This window comes from Talpa occidentalis, unplaced genomic scaffold (assembly GCF_014898055.3).
Source record: "Talpa occidentalis isolate TD23 unplaced genomic scaffold, MPIMG_talOcc4v2.1 talOcc4.12, whole genome shotgun sequence".
Taxonomy (NCBI): Eukaryota; Metazoa; Chordata; class Mammalia; order Eulipotyphla; family Talpidae; genus Talpa; species Talpa occidentalis.
Genome location: NW_023601212.1, coordinates 39,724,984 through 39,741,982, shown reverse-complemented (window position 1 = coordinate 39,741,982; position 16,999 = coordinate 39,724,984). Strand labels below are relative to the sequence as shown.

The window sequence follows — 16,999 nt, the reverse complement described above, 5'->3', positions numbered from 1 at the left end:
CTTGTCCTCCCCGTGTTGGACAGAGGAGGGGGAACCTGCCGCATTTCCCGAGCAGAAAGCCTGCCCAAGAGGGAGCTCCAAGGCAAGAAGCGAGGGCAATGGGGCCCAAATCTGACAACCCGAGCCCCCAGGAAGTGATATCTGAGGTTGCGGAATATTGGCGAGAGCTCGCTTGGTTGCACCTGCCGCGCCGTCGGGCACCCCAGGGAGGCGGGGCTCTGTTGCCACAGCCAATAAGCGAAGCCGGCGCTGGCAGCTGCTGCTATAAAGGGCTGGGGGCGGCGGCTGCGCCGCCCAGAGCGCGGAGCGCGCAGCGCCGGCCAGAGGGAGGGAGGGAGGGAGGGTGAGGGGAGAAGACAGAGCACCCGGGACCGGACAGGCCGGGCCAAGGGGCGGCGGCAAGAAGCAAAGCGCCGCTCTCAGTTGGGAAGCCCAACTTCCCTGGGCCCCGCGGGGCCGCGCAGGGGCCGTTCCCAATCTCGCGCCCACTCCCTCTTTCCATCCCCTGCCGCCCGCAGGCCACCCCGGGGCCCAGTTTTCCTCGCGCGCGTGCCCGTCTCGGGCCCGTTCCCGGCCCTCGAGGGAGCCGTCGCCTTCACGGACACCTCTGCAGAGGCCGCGCCGGAGGCCGCCCGGGCAGGACCCCGGCGTGTACATCCAGCGCCCCTCAGGAGTGCACGACCATCGGAGCCGCCCTCAACACGGACCGCGCCCGCTGGGCACACAAGAATGGTCACTGTAGGTATTCCCCTGTCGTTGGGAGGGAACAAGATCGGGGAGGGGCTAGGCACAGACTCCACGGAGATGGAAGGGGGGGGGTAGGACCAGGCCTAGCTAGGCCCGGGTGCCGGGGTGGGGGGGGTAGGACCGAGTCTCGGAGTCTGAGAGTGGGGACAGGACCGCGCCCAGAGTTGTGGGGGCACTTAGTCTGGCCTGAGAGGCCTTAATGGGCCGAGCTGCGATTCAGGGGGCATCCTACGGCGCTCTGGGGGAAGAATTGCTCCCCCCTCCTCCGGCAGGCCTGATGGGGGAGGGGCCGCGGCCGCGGAGGATGCCTCTTCTCTCCAGGCCCGGCCCCGCGGGCTACCCAAGCAAAGGCAGGGCCCCAGTCTTTAGTGCTGGGCCAGAACCAGGCGACAAGGCGCCCCCGAGTGCCCCTGGGAAGCGGGTGGCGTCGGATCGCGCACCTCGGGTCTCGGCCGCACGGGTAAGCCTGGCACCTCGTCCTCGAGCCCGTCGACCTTGCGGCAAGCGGGGAGGGGAGAAGAGGGGGCGCGCCCGTAGGCCCCGCGGGCCCGCCGCCGCGTCCCTTTGTTTCTCGGCGCTTCTTCGCGGGCCGTAGCCTAGCGCGGCGCCTCTGGCTGCGAGGAGGGGGAGGGGAGGAGTGGGCCCAGAGCGTGGTGGAGGGAGAGGGGGGCGTCCCCATTCCTGGCCACCTCCCCAGGAGAGAGGGTAAGGGGTTGAGGTAGCTCCCCTAGGCCTGGTCCAGGTGCCCCACCCCGCCAGGGCCCTGGGCCGCGGGGTGACCTTGAGCGCGCCCGCCCGCGGCACTCGCCCCACGCCCGGTGCTTTCAGCAGCTACCGAGCTGGTCAGCTCCCGAGCGCGCGGCCACACCCAACCACGCCCAGCCTAACCACGCCCCTCCCCGCCCATCTAGGCCCCGCCCCCAGGGACCCGGGGACCCGGCCTAGCCCGAACCCTCGGATTTCCACTCGACAGCCCGGGCGTATCCCGGAGGCGGGGCTGGCCAGTTTCAACTCCACCCCCGCCCCCATCGCGTTACTCCTCTCCCCGCGCCGCTGAGCGTCCTTTGTCTGGTCCTGGAGCCAGGGCCTCCTTTTTCCGCTCTTGGTGTCTCTTGGGTCTCTGTACGTGTTTCTTGTACACTATGTCTGTTCCGGCCCTCTTTTCCGAGTCGTGTCGAGCTCTGTGGGTGGGAACATGCTCTACACTCCCTTCATGCCTGGGCCTCTTCCCTCCTGGACCCGGGGACCTACCCACCTGGCTCAGTGAAATTAGGCCCAAGAGGCCACGATTCCCTACTGCATGACTTCAGACTGGCTCCTTCCCCTTCCCTCTCTGGGCCTCACAGTGCTCACCCAGGCCCAGGATCGTGAAGGTGGCCTCCTGACGAGCTTCAGAAGCCCCACAACAATTCAGCTGCCATTCCCTTCATTTGTTCCCTCATCTGAAAGCAAAACTGATGCACAAAGGGGAGAGGGTGTGGTCAGAGGTCACAGAAGGGCTTTGAAGACATTGGAGATATGATTGCTCCAATGAAGGACATTCAGGCAGAGCCCACCTGGGAGACAGGCTGGGAGGAATGAGAGCAGATAGTGAGACAGTGAGGACCCTGCATGGAGGGAGAACTCAGAAGCAGGAGCCTCACTTAGCACCGTGTGGTAGCCCAGCCTTACCATGCATAGCAGCTCAGTGTCCTATTGTCACCTGTATCCTGTCATCTATTGCTGTAATTGGAACCAAGGGAGTGCAGCTGGGGGCCAATGGGTCAGACACTCAGCAAGTGACCCTCAGGTGTGCTCACAGCCAAATCCATTTATCTGATGTTATATGCAATGGTGCAAAGGTGTTAGAAAAAGAGTGACAGAGACAGGGAGGGTGAGACAGAGAGACGTTCAGAAAGAGATGAGCAGAGGGGAGAGAGAAAGACAGGAGTAAAGTGAGAAATAGACCAAGAGTAAGGGCTGGAGCAAGAGCAAGGGAAGGTTCTTTTGCTTCTAGTTTGCCTCTGCCTCTCCATCTTTGATCTGCTCTCCTCCTCTCTAACTTCACTCTTCCATCCCTGCCCTGTGACAGCTCTCAAAGTTCCCTGTGATCCTCCATGTCATTCCAGGCCACACACATGCTGCAGCCTGGGGCAGGGTAGTTGTGGCCTCCACCAATCTGATCCCCATTATCGGCTCAGCTGGCTCAGCCCCAGAGGAAATGCGACACTGATCCTGCTAACCTCTGGCACAGATGGGAGGAAGATGGCCTGGTGGTGAGATTAATAGGCTGGGCCTAAATATCCTGCATGGGAACCCTGCCATCACCTCTTAAACTCATCCAAATTGGTGATGGGAGATGATGGAGGAAGGGGAGGGTCAATTACCCTTATGCTCTGGAGTCATCAGGGCAAAGATCAAACCTTAATTCTATCACTACCACACACACCCTCCCCCATAACCCTAGGAAAGTCCCAGTTCCCTCTGATCCTCAGTTTCTCCATCTGAAAGATGGATATAATCTCCAGCTCTCTGGGTGGTTGTAGGAAGTGTATAATCAGTGCCTGTCACAGAGAGGGAATTCCAAAGCTGGAGTCTAGTGTATCCTGAAACAGTGGCATGTTTCAGGATCCCATAACAGGCATTATCGATCACAGAACTCTAACTCTTGCTCACAGAGTCCAGATAGGAATTGATAATTCATCTCCATACATAAGGACCTTTTTTTAGTGGAGGAACAGAGACTCAGAGAGGCAACTTGAATGTTGTCGGACACACAGCAAAGAGGATAGAGCCAACTGCTGGCACATGGTAGCACCCAGTAAATATTTTTGATTGAGTGCACTTGGCTGACACAGTGGGTTAAAAGGTAGCAATGCCTGGGGCATGACATAGAGTAGGTGCTCAGGTGTGCTTTGCTGTGATTATTTTTATTATCATTTGCCTGCTCATTAAGAGAATGGGCTGTAGAATGCAAAGCCTGGATCTGAATTCTTGGTCCACCATTGCATGCTGCCCAACCTCGGTGCACATTCCTATCTCTTTCATTTATACCTGGTTTCCTCTTCTGTTAAATAGAGAAGTGTTCTATAACATTCAGTGTTGGGAGAATTGCTGAAAATTTTCTCATAAAGAATTTTTTCTGGTACAGAGCAGGCCCTCAATGCATGACCATGTTATTAGTAAAGTATTAATATTACAAGATCAGTTTCTGATCTGTGGATTGTGCCTACTGCTTTACCACAGTTGCCCGTGACAGAAATTGCTAACTGACCCAATGCATGTTCCAACTTAGCCTAGATGTAGTTTCAGAATAACCTTCCAGGCAGCCACTCTCAACGAGTTGAACATACACGAGAGCTGATCCTCAGTTTCCTCTTTTTAATAAGGATGAATGGAAAAGAAGCAGAGATCAACAGAGCTAAAATCATTCCTGAGAACGTACAGCTATAAGGTAGCAGAGCTCCTCCTAACACATTGCCCAGTCATTAAAAACAGCTCTGAAGTCAAACACATCCAGAATTGAAATCAAATTCCTCATTTATGTACCTCAGTATCTCCGAGCTAATTTCCTCACTTGTAAAATGAAGACTTTGTTGCTTTTTTAAGACTGTTGGGATATATCAGTAAAATAATGCCTTCAAGTGCTTCACACTGCCTGATACATGAGCAGGGCTGTTGTTAATAGCAGTGTTATGAGGCAGACAAACCTATTACCACTTCCCATGATTGTGCCTGTGCAGACATGACTGATTGATCCCAGAATGTTTTCCAGGGCCTCCCTGGCGGCCTAAGGGTTAAATCTCAGTGCTATCTCCAGAATGCTTTCTACTTGCACCCACATGTAGCTTTAGATCCTTCCCCAGCCACTACGCCAGTAACTTGGAGTTTGTAGCAAAGTGGAGTACAGCCCCAGAAAGGTTCAGGAGTATACCTGGAAACACATCTGAGAAATAATAGAATTGGCACTTGTCTTGTTTGTCAGTGGATGTTGGAAATACAGACTCTGAATCAGAAAAGCCCACATGCAAAACCCTATACTACCACTTACAGACTACATGATTTTTGATAATTTTTTTAAGCATCTCTGAATCTCAGTTTCCTCATATACTGACTTGTAGGGCTGCTATAACAAAATATCATATAATGGTGGGTTAACCAACAACAATTTCTCATAGTTCTGGAGGTTGACAAAGGCAAGATCGAGGTGTTGGCTGATTTAGTTCCCGGAAGGCCCACTTCCTGGTTTGTATGCAGCCTTCTTTTTGCTGTGTCCTAATGTGATGGAAAGAGAGATCATCTCTCTCCTGCCCTTTCTTATATTCTTCCCATTCGTGAAGACTCCACCTTCATGATGAAATTATCTTTCAAAAGCCTCACCTGCAAATACCATCCTCAGTGGTGGGTTTCACATATGAATTGGGGCAGAGGGAATACAAGCATTTAGTTCATAACTTTTTTTAACATTTTTATTAGCTTTTCAGGGTTGTTGTGACTCTTTTCAGGGCCATTGTAACTAAGAAAAGAAAAATTGACTGTCAAAGACTTTTCACTGTGTCTGATACGTAGTAGTACCTAATACTTGGGCAAATGATGGTATTAGATTCCTGAACCAGATGATGTGTACATGCTGACTAATCACAGTGTTCTTTCCTATTGAAACTGGATGTGACTTCAGGTCCTTCTTAATTCATCCCTATAGGAAGGCCCTTCCAATCAATTTGAGTTTTCAAGTGAGGCAGCCTGTTTGCAAACCATGACATAGAAGAAACCCTAAGATAATGCTGGCTACTTTACCTTCCCATATCCATGACAGAAAATACCAATCAATCCCAGCACTGCTTCCTTCTGAGTTTCTATGTGACCCTTAAGATAGCCATTGCTAATTGTTTTTGAGTTTTCAACAAAGCAAACCAGACACCCAAGAGGCTAAGGGGCATATCTAAGGACACACGGCCAGTAGTTGTCAGCACTGGTTGCAGCCTAATTGACTGTCATAGTCAGAAAATATTAGAGTCATCTTCAAATCTAGACAGGTTGGCATTTGAGTTCTAGTGTCACCACTGATAATACTATGTGACTTAACCAAGTTCCTTAACATCTGAGTATCAGATTCCCCATTTGACATGACAAATGATTTCTACATTTTAGAATCTGTGTGTGAATTAAAATTTATAAAGTATAGATACAGAGGTTAAGAATCCTGAACAAATAATTACCAAACAACTCATCAAATCAAATCAAGCAATGTGTATAAATAAAAGTATAACATGGCCATGTTTAATTTATCTTAAGAAGGTTGGCTTCACATTGGAAAACCAATTATTGTAATCCATGCCACTATATTTATTAAATTGTGATTCATGATATTAAAGTGAAAAAGATTTAAATAGAAGTAGAAAAACATTAAATAAAATGTAACATCCATTCTTTTAAAAACAAATATTTGTTTAGATACTAAGAATAAAATTAAACATGCTTAGCCTGATAAATACCATCTACAAAAAGCTTATAGACAAAATCATATTTAGCTGTGAAATGTTTAAAGCATTTCCTTTAATGGTAGGAATAAAGAAGCCACTATTAGTATAGCTCCTACAAGACAATAAAAATAAATAAAAGTTATAAATTGGAAATAAAGAAATAAAACTTATTATTTGCAGGTATATTATATCATACATAAAGAACCCAAAATAGCTCAGTGGACAAACTGGGGGAATAAATGACTAGTGGGAAAATTATGCATGAAGCAAAAGAAATATGAACACATTTGGGATAGGAGTTACCTTTGGTGGGAGGAGGGAAGCACAAGGTCAGGGAGAGATTTACAAGAGCTTCGAAGCTAATAAAAATGTATTTCTTATTCTGAAGACAAAAATTTGTTTTATTTTTCTGAAAATGTATGGATTGGTGGTAGGAAAACTTGAAAACAGGCACTATATAGCATTTTTTTTAAAGATTTATTTATTTATACATACAAGAGCAGAGGTACAGGCCAGAGGTGTGGGGGGTGAGAGGATTCACCAGAGACAGATTGGGGAACAGAACAGGTGACTATACTGAAACACACTGCTGAGTGGAGGCGCAGGTGAGGCAAGAGAGGTCTGCTGCACCATGTGGGTAGCTCCGTGGCCCAGGATGGAACTCGTGCTACAGTGGCTGCGGATAGCTTCATATGTTGTGTCTCAACCCCTTGCGCCATCAGGGAGGCCCCTATATAGCATTTTTATATGGAATTTTCACAGTAAAATCTCATATAAAGTGCTTTGCCCAGCACTCAATGAGCGCAAGGGCTTATTAGATAAGAAGGGGAGGCTTTCGGCTTCCCATGTTCAGCCCATTTCAGACATGGCTGATCTGTCACCACTAAGCCCCCCTCACTCCTGCTGATCCCTGGTATAGGGGCTGGGCCGTCAGCGGGTGCGGCCTGTTGTCTCCAGCAGATACTCGGGGCCATGGAGTCTCAGGTGGCGGGGGGCCCGGCCGGCCCGGCCCTGCCCAACGGGCCGCTCCTTGGCACAAATGGAGCCACTGATGACAGCAAAACCAACCTCATCGTCAACTACCTGCCCCAGAATATGACCCAGGATGAGTTTAAGAGTCTCTTCGGCAGCATTGGTGACATCGAGTCCTGCAAGTTGGTTCGGGACAAGATCACAGGTGTGGCTGCTGGTGGGTGGGGTGGGGAAAGGGCAGAGGTGCTAGCCTCAGAAGTATAGGTGTGACAGAAAAGGGTGTGACTCCAGAGAGAAGGTGATGGGCCAGGTGGGACCCTAGCGGATCTGAGGTAGGGTGGGGAAGCAGGTGTGATCTTTGGGGTGATGGGACATATGGGACTGTGGGAGAACACAAAGGGTGGGATCTTGGTTTTCATAATCTTTAGGAGGGCAGGCTGTCAAGCTTGCAGGCCTGGGTAGACAGTGGGAGGTGCTGGGAGGTCATCGTCCCAATCATGCCCCTAGGACAGAGCCTTGGCTATGGGTTTGTGAACTACTCTGACCCCAACGATGCAGATAAAGCCATCAACACTCTCAATGGCCTCAAGCTACAGACTAAGACCATCAAGGTGAGTGGCTTTCTCCTCCCACACCCGTTGCTGCCCATCCCTGCTGTTCCCATTTCCCCATTATTTGCGCCCATTTGGACCAGACCCTTCATTGTCACCCAACCCTGAACAGCCATCTACCCTCCCCCCATACCATCTTCATGCCCTGAGGGGTTCAAATATCTTCTCTTGCAGGACCCCCGCCCCAAGGCTTCGTAACTGGGCCCCCTAGGGTAATGGATCAGCCTTCCCGAACCTATTTCCTCACTTGTCTATGGGAAGAATATCAGACCCCCCCCCGGCCCCCCATTTTCTGGCAGTGCAGGGAATCTGCCAGGCCCTGGCGACCACCCCCACCTCCACCCACCTCACAGTAGAAGTGATCAGGGCCTAGGAGACTACCCCTTCTGCTTTTGTCATGAAAATGGTGAGGGGTGGGGCCCATCTGCCATCTGGAGCCTAATTAGGGTCTGGGAGGGCAGGATTAAAGGTGGGCCCCTCCTCCATCTTTGTGCAATGCCCCTCCCCAATTACCTCCCCTCTCAGCAGCTGCAGCTGGGACCCTGAATGCTTAAGTTCCCTAGGGGTATTGTCATGGAAACCCCCCCCTTCTTGGTTTGCCTGGAGGTGTCTGAACTCCACCCTGAAAATCTGCTCCTGAACCCTGGTGGGTGGGGGATGGTGGGGGTGCTGTGGAGACTGGTCTAGGAGATACCCATCTGGTCTCCAGTTAGCCCTGGAAACAGAGGTGCTGGAATCTTTTCCTCTTCCTGATTGGGGTTGGGGAGCACCACCAGGTCTGAGGGGTGACCTGATGGGTGACTTCATGGCCAACTAGACCCAGAAGCTACCAGATTTTAGCAAAAAACTATTAGCTGCAGAGGGCCACTGTGTGTGACTCTAGGATGTCAGACATGGTATTTGGGAGACACTATATGAGTGTCATCACATGGATCTGGCTATTACAGACTTTGGGTGTGTTGCTGTGGGAGATACTTTTGACAGGTGCTTTGTGACTTGCTACAACTCTGATTGTGACCTGGTAGGATGGAGTGGGTGTCTGGCTGTGACAGGGTGTTTGTGTGTTACAATGAAGTTGTGTAGGTGTGTCTATCTGTGTCCCATTTGGGGTGTGTGACACTGGGGGCCTGTGCAGTAGTGTGTGGCAGGTATATGATTCTGTAATTCTTACAAGGTTCCCAGTGTCACGATCAATGTGTCAGTAACCTTGTGTCACCCTCCTGCTGGTGTAATCACTGTGGTTGGTCCTGTGTGGCCTTGTGTATGTGTGTTTATGCTTGGGTGACTATGTTGCGTGGTCATTCCCAACTGGGTGCTCTGACAGATTCTGCCCCAGAGAGTTCCAGCTGCTGCCTATATGCCAGGCCCCAGCCTGGTACTGAGGAGGGGAGGGGAAGCATGACAGAAGCCCAAACCTAATTGAGGAGCCTGGATTACCCACATCATAGAAGAATGGGAAAGGTCCCTGAAGATCCTTTCTGTCCCTTAGATGATACTTGACACCAAACCACCCGCCCAGGAGCTCAGGTGTGCCTCAGGATTCCCCCACCTCCAACCCTTATTCATCAACAAGTCCTCATCACTCAAAACTCACAGCCCCATGAGGACAAGTGAAAACCGTCAAATACATGATCACCATTTTAATGCACTATTACAGAAATAATAGCAGCTGGTGTATTTGTCTTTTTTTCTGAAGGCTCCCAGGTGTACACAATTGCATTAATTAGAAATCTCCACCCTCCAACCCCATGAGCACACTCATCCCCATCTACCCTCAGCCCACATTATTCAGTTTGTTAGTTTTTTAATTCATTATTACCAAGGAAAAAAACATGCTCTCAGAACTCACCACCTCAATGACCCTTGACAATGACCCTCTCTCTACCTAGAGGTTAATTCAGAATAGAAATAGAAATAGACATTGGTAGAAATAAGGGTGAGGGGAGCTCATGACCCTCCCCCCCCCCACTATAAGTCACCCTGTTAAATATTTAGGGGTGAGCCCTCCAGACCACATTTCCAGGACCTTGATGAACACATAATGAGATGGGGGTCACACAACACCCGCTGCTCTGTAAATGGACTTTTCTTTCCCCCACTTTACAATACTCACCACTGTTTCAGGGAAATAAATATACACGTCCAGCATTTTTCAAACAGCTGCAGAGAGTTTCATTGTTGTACTGGACTATAATTAATGACATGAATTCAATGATCGTTCTAAAAAACGTGTCTGATTCACAATGGAGAGAAGGGCTTTGAGAGAAAGTAACAGGGGTATGGGTGAGGGACCAGATTCAGATGAGGGAGAACAGGGAGGACATTTAAACCAAGACCTGGAGAAGAAAATAAAGGAAGAGACTTCCACATAGAGGGAACAATCAGTGCAAAGGCCCTGAGGCTGGAGTATGCCTGGTGTGTTTGGGAACTGTGGAAGAAGCTGGTGTGTCTGGAACAGAGGAGCCACATTGAGGGGGGAAGTGGGTAGAAATGAGGTCAAAGGTGTGATGGAGTAGGTCCTGCAGGGCCTTGTGGGTATGGGAAGAAAGGTGGGGACCACAGAGAGTTGAGCAGAGGAAAGAAGTGACCCAGCTCAGATGCTCATAAGTGCCCTTCGGCTACTACAGTGGGAACATACTGGGGCTCAAGGTGGGAGTGAGACCCAGAGTAGCAGTAGAGGGGCCTACCAGGATCTTGGTGAGCAGCAGTGTTGTGAGCTGGGCCAAGGTGGGGTTGTAGACTGGACAATGAAGTTGGAGTCCACAAGACTGATGGTGGATTAGATGTGAGTATGATGGAGAAGCAGCAAGAACAGTTTAAGGCCGGACTACCCAGAAGGACAAATGCAGTTACTGAGCCAGGGGCAGCTGGGAGCCAGATGTGACTGTGCTGAGTGAACCCCCGCCTTGTGGGGTGTCCAGAGATAGGTGTTACCCAGGTATGCAGCTTGAGGGCCAGGTCAGAGCTGCAAATGGAAATTTGAAAGTTACCAAGTTTGAGCTGGTGACTAAATACCTGAGTGGCCCTCAGGAGCCCAGTACAATCACGGTAAGAAGGGATCAGTGTCTCAGGCTCATGCTCCGAAGGAACAGGAAGCTTCACCTTTTCTGGAATGTCCAGCTGGGCACTCACGGGTCTCTGGGTCCTCAAACAGACATGTAATCCAGGGATGTGGTCCTTTGACCTCCTCTAAAGACAGCCCCTCCCCTGCTCTATGCAGGTAGGGCCATGGCCATGTTGTCTAGATCACAGTCCTGTCCCCTCCCCCAACCCTGGTTGACCCTACAGTGACTACTTGAGAGATATTTGTTGAGAAAACAGATGAGGTATTTCTGCAACTCAGTGGTGGTTTGGGTGTTGCCTCAGTCTCCCCATCTGTGAAATGGGTCTTCCCCTTACCTCTGTCCACCTGACCCCCTTCCCCAGGTGTCCTACGCCAGACCCAGTTCTGCATCCATCCGGGATGCTAACCTATATGTCAGTGGGCTTCCTAAGACCATGAGCCAGAAAGAAATGGAGCAACTCTTCTCCCAATATGGTCGCATCATCACTTCTCGCATCCTGGTGGACCAGGTCACAGGTCAGGCTACACCTGGCGGGGACCCTGGGCAGAGGCACCGAAGCGGGACCAAAATGGAGGAACTGGGAATAGAGGGACAAGAATATGGTCAGGGATGAGGGGCCGCTGGAAGGGGCAGTGTCCTCACAGTACTCTCATGCCCTTGTAGGTGTCTCACGGGGTGTGGGATTCATTCGCTTCGACAAGAGGATTGAGGCTGAGGAGGCCATCAAAGGACTGAATGGACAGAAGCCACTGGGTGCGGCCGAGCCCATCACGGTCAAGTTTGCCAACAACCCGAGTCAGAAAACAGGACAGGCCCTGCTCACTCACCTCTACCAGTCATCTGCCCGGCGTTACGCCGGCCCCCTGCACCATCAAACACAGCGCTTCCGGTGAGCCCCCTGCTGTCCACTCCTAACACACGGCCCAGACCCCCAGGCCTTACAACCTCCCTGAACCCATTCCTACAGGGACAAAGGACATGGAACAGTGTCTGCTGAAGGCAGCAGAAACAAAATGTAGAAGTTCATTAGGTGCTGAGGTTAGGTCCTATATACAGCAGATAGTCAATGTGTGCCGAGCACTGCAAGTGGCATTGTTGGTGTAAACGTTTTTCAGGTGACCTGACTGGGATCCAGCTCTGGCTTCCTCCTCTTTCAGGCACATGATTCCATGTGTTGTCTGTGCCTTAGTTTCCTTGCCCACATGTCATGAAGGCTTCCTGTGTTTTAGGTGCACTTATTTACTCTGCACCACAACCCAGTGACAACAGAGCTTGGCTGGTCCCCATTTTACAGACTGGGGCCCTGAGGTACAGAGAGGCATTGTCATTTGCCCAGCCCAGGCATAGTAAAGAATGACTAGAACCCAGGACCCTGAGTCCAGCATTAGTGAGGACAAACATGGGAGACTCTCATGGGCCCTATGTGGCCATGGTGGGTTACGCCCCCCTCATCAGTTGGCTATGCTTGTTTTTATCACCTTCCCCAGAAAGCTGGGCCTGTGGGCCCGACAAGTCTGAACTCTGCAGGGTCAGGGCAAGTGAGTGGAATTCAGTCAGCCATGAGGGACAGGACAAGGATACTGGTGCAGGCCCAGCAAGAGGCGGTGCCTGAGTGACCGCGGTTCCGTGCCAGGCGGTGTCCAGCTGGGTGGGGAGCAGGCGGGCGGGGGCAGGGCTGGTGCCGCTGCCTGCTGGGTGGGGGCGGGGAGGGATGACTGACTGGCCAGTGGCACAGCCAGAGGCATGCCCCGAAGCCACTGGTGACCACCACTTCTGCCTCCACAGGCTGGACAATTTGCTCAACATGGCCTACGGAGTCAAGAGGTAACAGTGCCCCCGCCCTGCTGTCCCCAGCCTCTGCTGTCCCTCCTTGGACCCTTGCCCTGATGGACTCCATCCTCCCCTTATCCCCACCTCACCCCTAGGACTGACAGCTGAGCCTTGTCTCCCCTGTATGAGAGTAGTATGGCCATTAAGACATTTGGGTCTATCTGAGCTAGTTAATGCCTATCAATAACTACTATGAAATTTGTGCAGGGGTGCTGGCTGTGGCCTTCTCCAGTGAAGGGCAGGCAGTGTTGCTCAGGACACAGCTGTGCCCTGGTTCCCATGTTAAGTCTGAGTTCCACTGGTGATTTGTTAATTGTCTTTGTCGAGGGTCACAGAATGTCCTGTAGTCGGGGACAGATCTGGAGGCCCTGTTGACCTTGTCCACATCCCTGACTCTGTGAAGGTCCCCATGTTATTGTTTTATTACATCATGAGCTATTGAGTGCACACTGGGTTCTGAGCACTTGACTTGGGGCTGAGGACCCAGCGTGGCCCAACCAGACTTGTTTCCAGGTGGAGATAAATGATATAAAGCACGATGCTGGGCATATAGTGAGCACTCAATTAAAGGTAGCCGCTCTTGTGATTATTGTTACTGTTGTTAATTATGTCAGTCATATGGAGGAGAGAGAGAGATGAACAGTGGCAAGGCTGTAAATGGGGCAGAATAGTGGTGGTGGGGACCCAGAGGGGATCTGGGAGCTGGCCGAGAGAACAAAGTTCCTGGCAGTGGCAGGGAGGAGGGACTAAGGTGAGTCTCTTGAGTGGTCAAACCATCCCCCATCCCCATCCCCTCAGGAAGGCAGAGAGCCATGGGGAATATGGGTAGAACCAATCCTGACATTTCCTTCATTCACTCGACAAATACCTCCAAGTGCCTACTGTGTACTAGGAGCTGTTCTGGGTTGGGGCACTGCCAGGAACAAAACCTTGCAGGGAAGATGGGAGCTGATAATAAAGGCAGTCGTCCCTCCTTATCTATGGTTTTGCTCTCAGTTGTTTCAGTCACCTGTGGTTAACTGCGGCTCAAAAATATTACATACAAAAAGATGTTTTGAAAGAGACCAGATTCACATAACTTTTATCACAGCATATTGTTGTAATTGTTTGATTTTATCATAAGTTATTGTTGTTAACCTCTTGCAGTGCATAATTTATAAATTGAAGTTTTTCACAGATATGTATGTATAGGAAAACAAAGGTATAGACAGGGCTCAGGACTTCCTGTGGTTTCATCCATCCACAGGTATCCTCAGATAAGGGGGGGGGGGCTACTGTATATTATTTGAACTTGAAAAGGCCAGAGAGGGTCAAAGGAAAATGATGGACCACATTATGGGGTCAGTCAGACAAGGGCACCCTGAAGAGGTGATGGCTGTGCTGAGACCTGAATAACGGGCTGAGAGCAGAAACTTAGGCAGCTATGTTCACATCCCAGCTCCCAGGGCAGCCCTTCCGGGTGAACCTCCAGTCATGTGGAGCGGGAGTGGCACTGTGCTCAGTGGGCAGCATTGTGAAGGGTGGGGTTGGGGTGGGGCAGGAGCAGAAGCTAGATGGGAAGGTGTGCCAAAGGATGAGTAGCAGTCAGGGGTGGAGAAAGCATCAGGGACAAGAGGATCAAGGACCATTAGGGTCAAATGTCATGGGGTCAGGGTGTAGGTGGGGGCTCCGAGTAGCATCATAGTGAAAGCCTCACATTCAGGGAGGATCAGAGGTCAGAAAAGGCCACAGGTCAGGATGAAGATTCAGGACTGATATTGCATCAGAGTGTGGGGGCTGAAGGTGGGGTCAGAGATGGAGGTCATGGAGCCATGGCAGGGTCAGGGTAAAGTTGGGACACAGTAAGGGGTCGTGACAGTCTCAGGGATCACAAGATCAAAGTTAGGGGTCAGGGGCATGCCGGGGGTCAGGGCAGAGCCCGCGTGACCCCCAAAGTAGTCCCCTATCGCTCATCGCCAGGTTCTCGCCCATCGCCATCGACGGCATGAGCGGTCTAGCAGGCGTGGGCCTGTCGGGGGGCGCTGCAGGCGCTGGCTGGTGCATCTTCGTGTACAACCTGTCACCAGAGGCAGACGAGAGCGTGCTGTGGCAGCTGTTCGGGCCCTTTGGGGCTGTCACCAACGTCAAGGTCATCCGCGACTTCACCACCAACAAGTGCAAGGGCTTCGGCTTCGTCACCATGACCAACTACGATGAGGCAGCCATGGCCATTGCCAGTCTCAACGGCTACCGCCTGGGCGAGCGTGTGCTGCAGGTCTCCTTCAAGACCAGCAAACAGCACAAGGCCTGAGCCACTGTCTGCCCTTCCCACCCTCCCCGGGCAGCAGAGAGAGAGAGACAGAGAGAGACAGAGACAGACACGAGGGGCCCGTGAGACAGCGCAGGCAGACCACGGACGGCACGAGGGCCCCGAATCCCTGCGGAAGCCACAGGGTGAGCACTCGGGGTGGGAGGGTGTGCAAGGAATCAGGGGTGCCTGGGGGTCCCCCACCCCATTCTCCTGCCCCCTACCCTAGGCCAGGCTGTTCACTCTCTCGTCTTGGTTTTGTTCATGGTGATGGTTTTTGTTTCTTTTTTCGGCTAAAAAGAAAGCAGAGATGTGCTCCCATCCCACCCCCTCAACCCTCCTCCATGAGATGGCTTGGGGGGGCACTGGGGGTGCCCTCCCAGGCCACCTTGCCCAGGCCTCCCCAACACCTAGGTTGCCTGAGGCAGGAGAGGGAAACAGGTTTAAAAATCCCCAAAAAAGTGAGACGTGAGGAGGGGTGTGGGCATCCCTGACCCAGAACCCCTTGGTGGAATGTGAGGAGCAGGGGGAGGGGCTGGAAACAGAAACAAAATGAAAAAAAGGGGGGGGTGGGAGGGGAAGAAAAACTCTATTTTTGTAAAAAGGGAAAAAAGACCTCGTGGAGAATTTTTACTGGGGATTCTTGAACTTGAAAAAAAAAAAAGACAAAAAAAAAATATTTTGGCAGGTTATGTTTACCAACTGGGGCAGGGATAGGGAGCAAGGCTTGGGGACTGGGGTTCCACAGGGCCACACAGAGAAATGCAGCCATGTGAAACCACACAGGGGGATCCACCCCCCTCACCCCCCAGGACACACAGTAGCACATACGGACACATAGGCACTACCAAATGTGTCGGAGCTCTTGGCCAAACTCAGATACACAAACAAATCTGTGGACAAAGGAGACGGAAACGCAGGGCTACGTTACGTTTATGTGGTCGTGGGTGCATATGGCCACAAGCCGAGGTGGCCAAGGGTGAATGTAAACACAGGTGAACGTGGACGGGGATAAACCTGGACAAAGGCACATGTGGACACACAGACGTGAACACTTCCACACATGCACATGATCACATGCAAGTGGATATGGACTTAGACATACAAATCTACACACCCAGTCGCAGAGAAACACAGACACAACACCCAGGGACACATCAACATGCCCTTAGCTTCCCTCAGGCCCAGGCAAGAGGTCACATCCTAGACCCTGGCCCAGATCACTTCCTCCAACTAGGCCACCTGGCTCCTCCTCCCAGAATTTGGCCCTACTCATCCCCGCCTGGGTCCTCTGCAGAGCTGTCTCCTGGCTCATTAATGGTCTCCCTGCTGCCCATGAACACAGGCGTGCACACAGCATCCATGCACCCAGACACACAATACCTCGTTCCACTTTGGCATCACGGTAGGCTGGAGGCAGCCACCAGCCCCAATAGTTGAGGCCAAAGGTCCCCCTGTCCCTGGGGCTGAGTGTCCATGGGCTGAGTCCCTGGCCCACAAGGCTGAGGGGGATGCCAAACAAGGAGCCCCCGCCCCCACCTCCAGGGATGGTCCCTGTCGGACCCAGGGTGGACGATTCTGCCCTACATTCCTTTCCTATCCACTTGTCCCCACCCTGCCCCTTTCAGTTTGTTGGGTTTTTCCATTTTTCCAGATGAGCGAGTTCAGTGGCTGCAGCCCCCATCCTGAGCCCCAGTCTCAGCCTCTGTATGGACTGTCCATCCCCCTAGTTTTCATTCTTTGTACAGAGATTCCAACAGAAGCCAAAGGCCAGAGCCCTAGGGAGCCCTCCGAGACCCCACCCCCCACAGAGGGCCCAGTCAGAACTGAGAATTGCAAACCCCGATTTCAGCTTTAGTTGCCCTTCCTCCAGTGTCCCTGCGTTTGGTGTCTGGCCATGGCCCCATCTGGCTGCCCAGCTCTCTCTCCCCCTGCCCCTCCCGGTGTTGTTATTAAACGTCTGTGGAGCTTCTGCTGCAAGGAACAAAAAGAAAAAAATCAAAAAAGCGATTAAAAAAAAAAAAA

The 16,999-nt window shown here is 51.8% G+C and overlaps 1 protein-coding gene across 1 annotated transcript; it reads left to right on the top strand.

Annotated features, from left to right (window-relative positions):
* The first annotated feature begins 679 nt into the window (after positions 1 to 679).
* ELAVL3 (ELAV like RNA binding protein 3) lies at positions 680 to 15,497 on the top strand. Its single transcript, XM_037505881.2, has 7 exons — positions 680 to 738; positions 7,167 to 7,386; positions 7,689 to 7,792; positions 11,219 to 11,372; positions 11,521 to 11,746; positions 12,643 to 12,681; positions 14,626 to 15,497. The coding sequence occupies exons 1-7, from the start codon at positions 730 to 732 to the stop codon at positions 14,975 to 14,977; spliced, it is 1,104 nt and encodes a 367-aa protein (XP_037361778.1). The 5' UTR covers positions 680 to 729; the 3' UTR covers positions 14,978 to 15,497.
* The last annotated feature ends 1,502 nt before the right edge of the window (positions 15,498 to 16,999 follow it).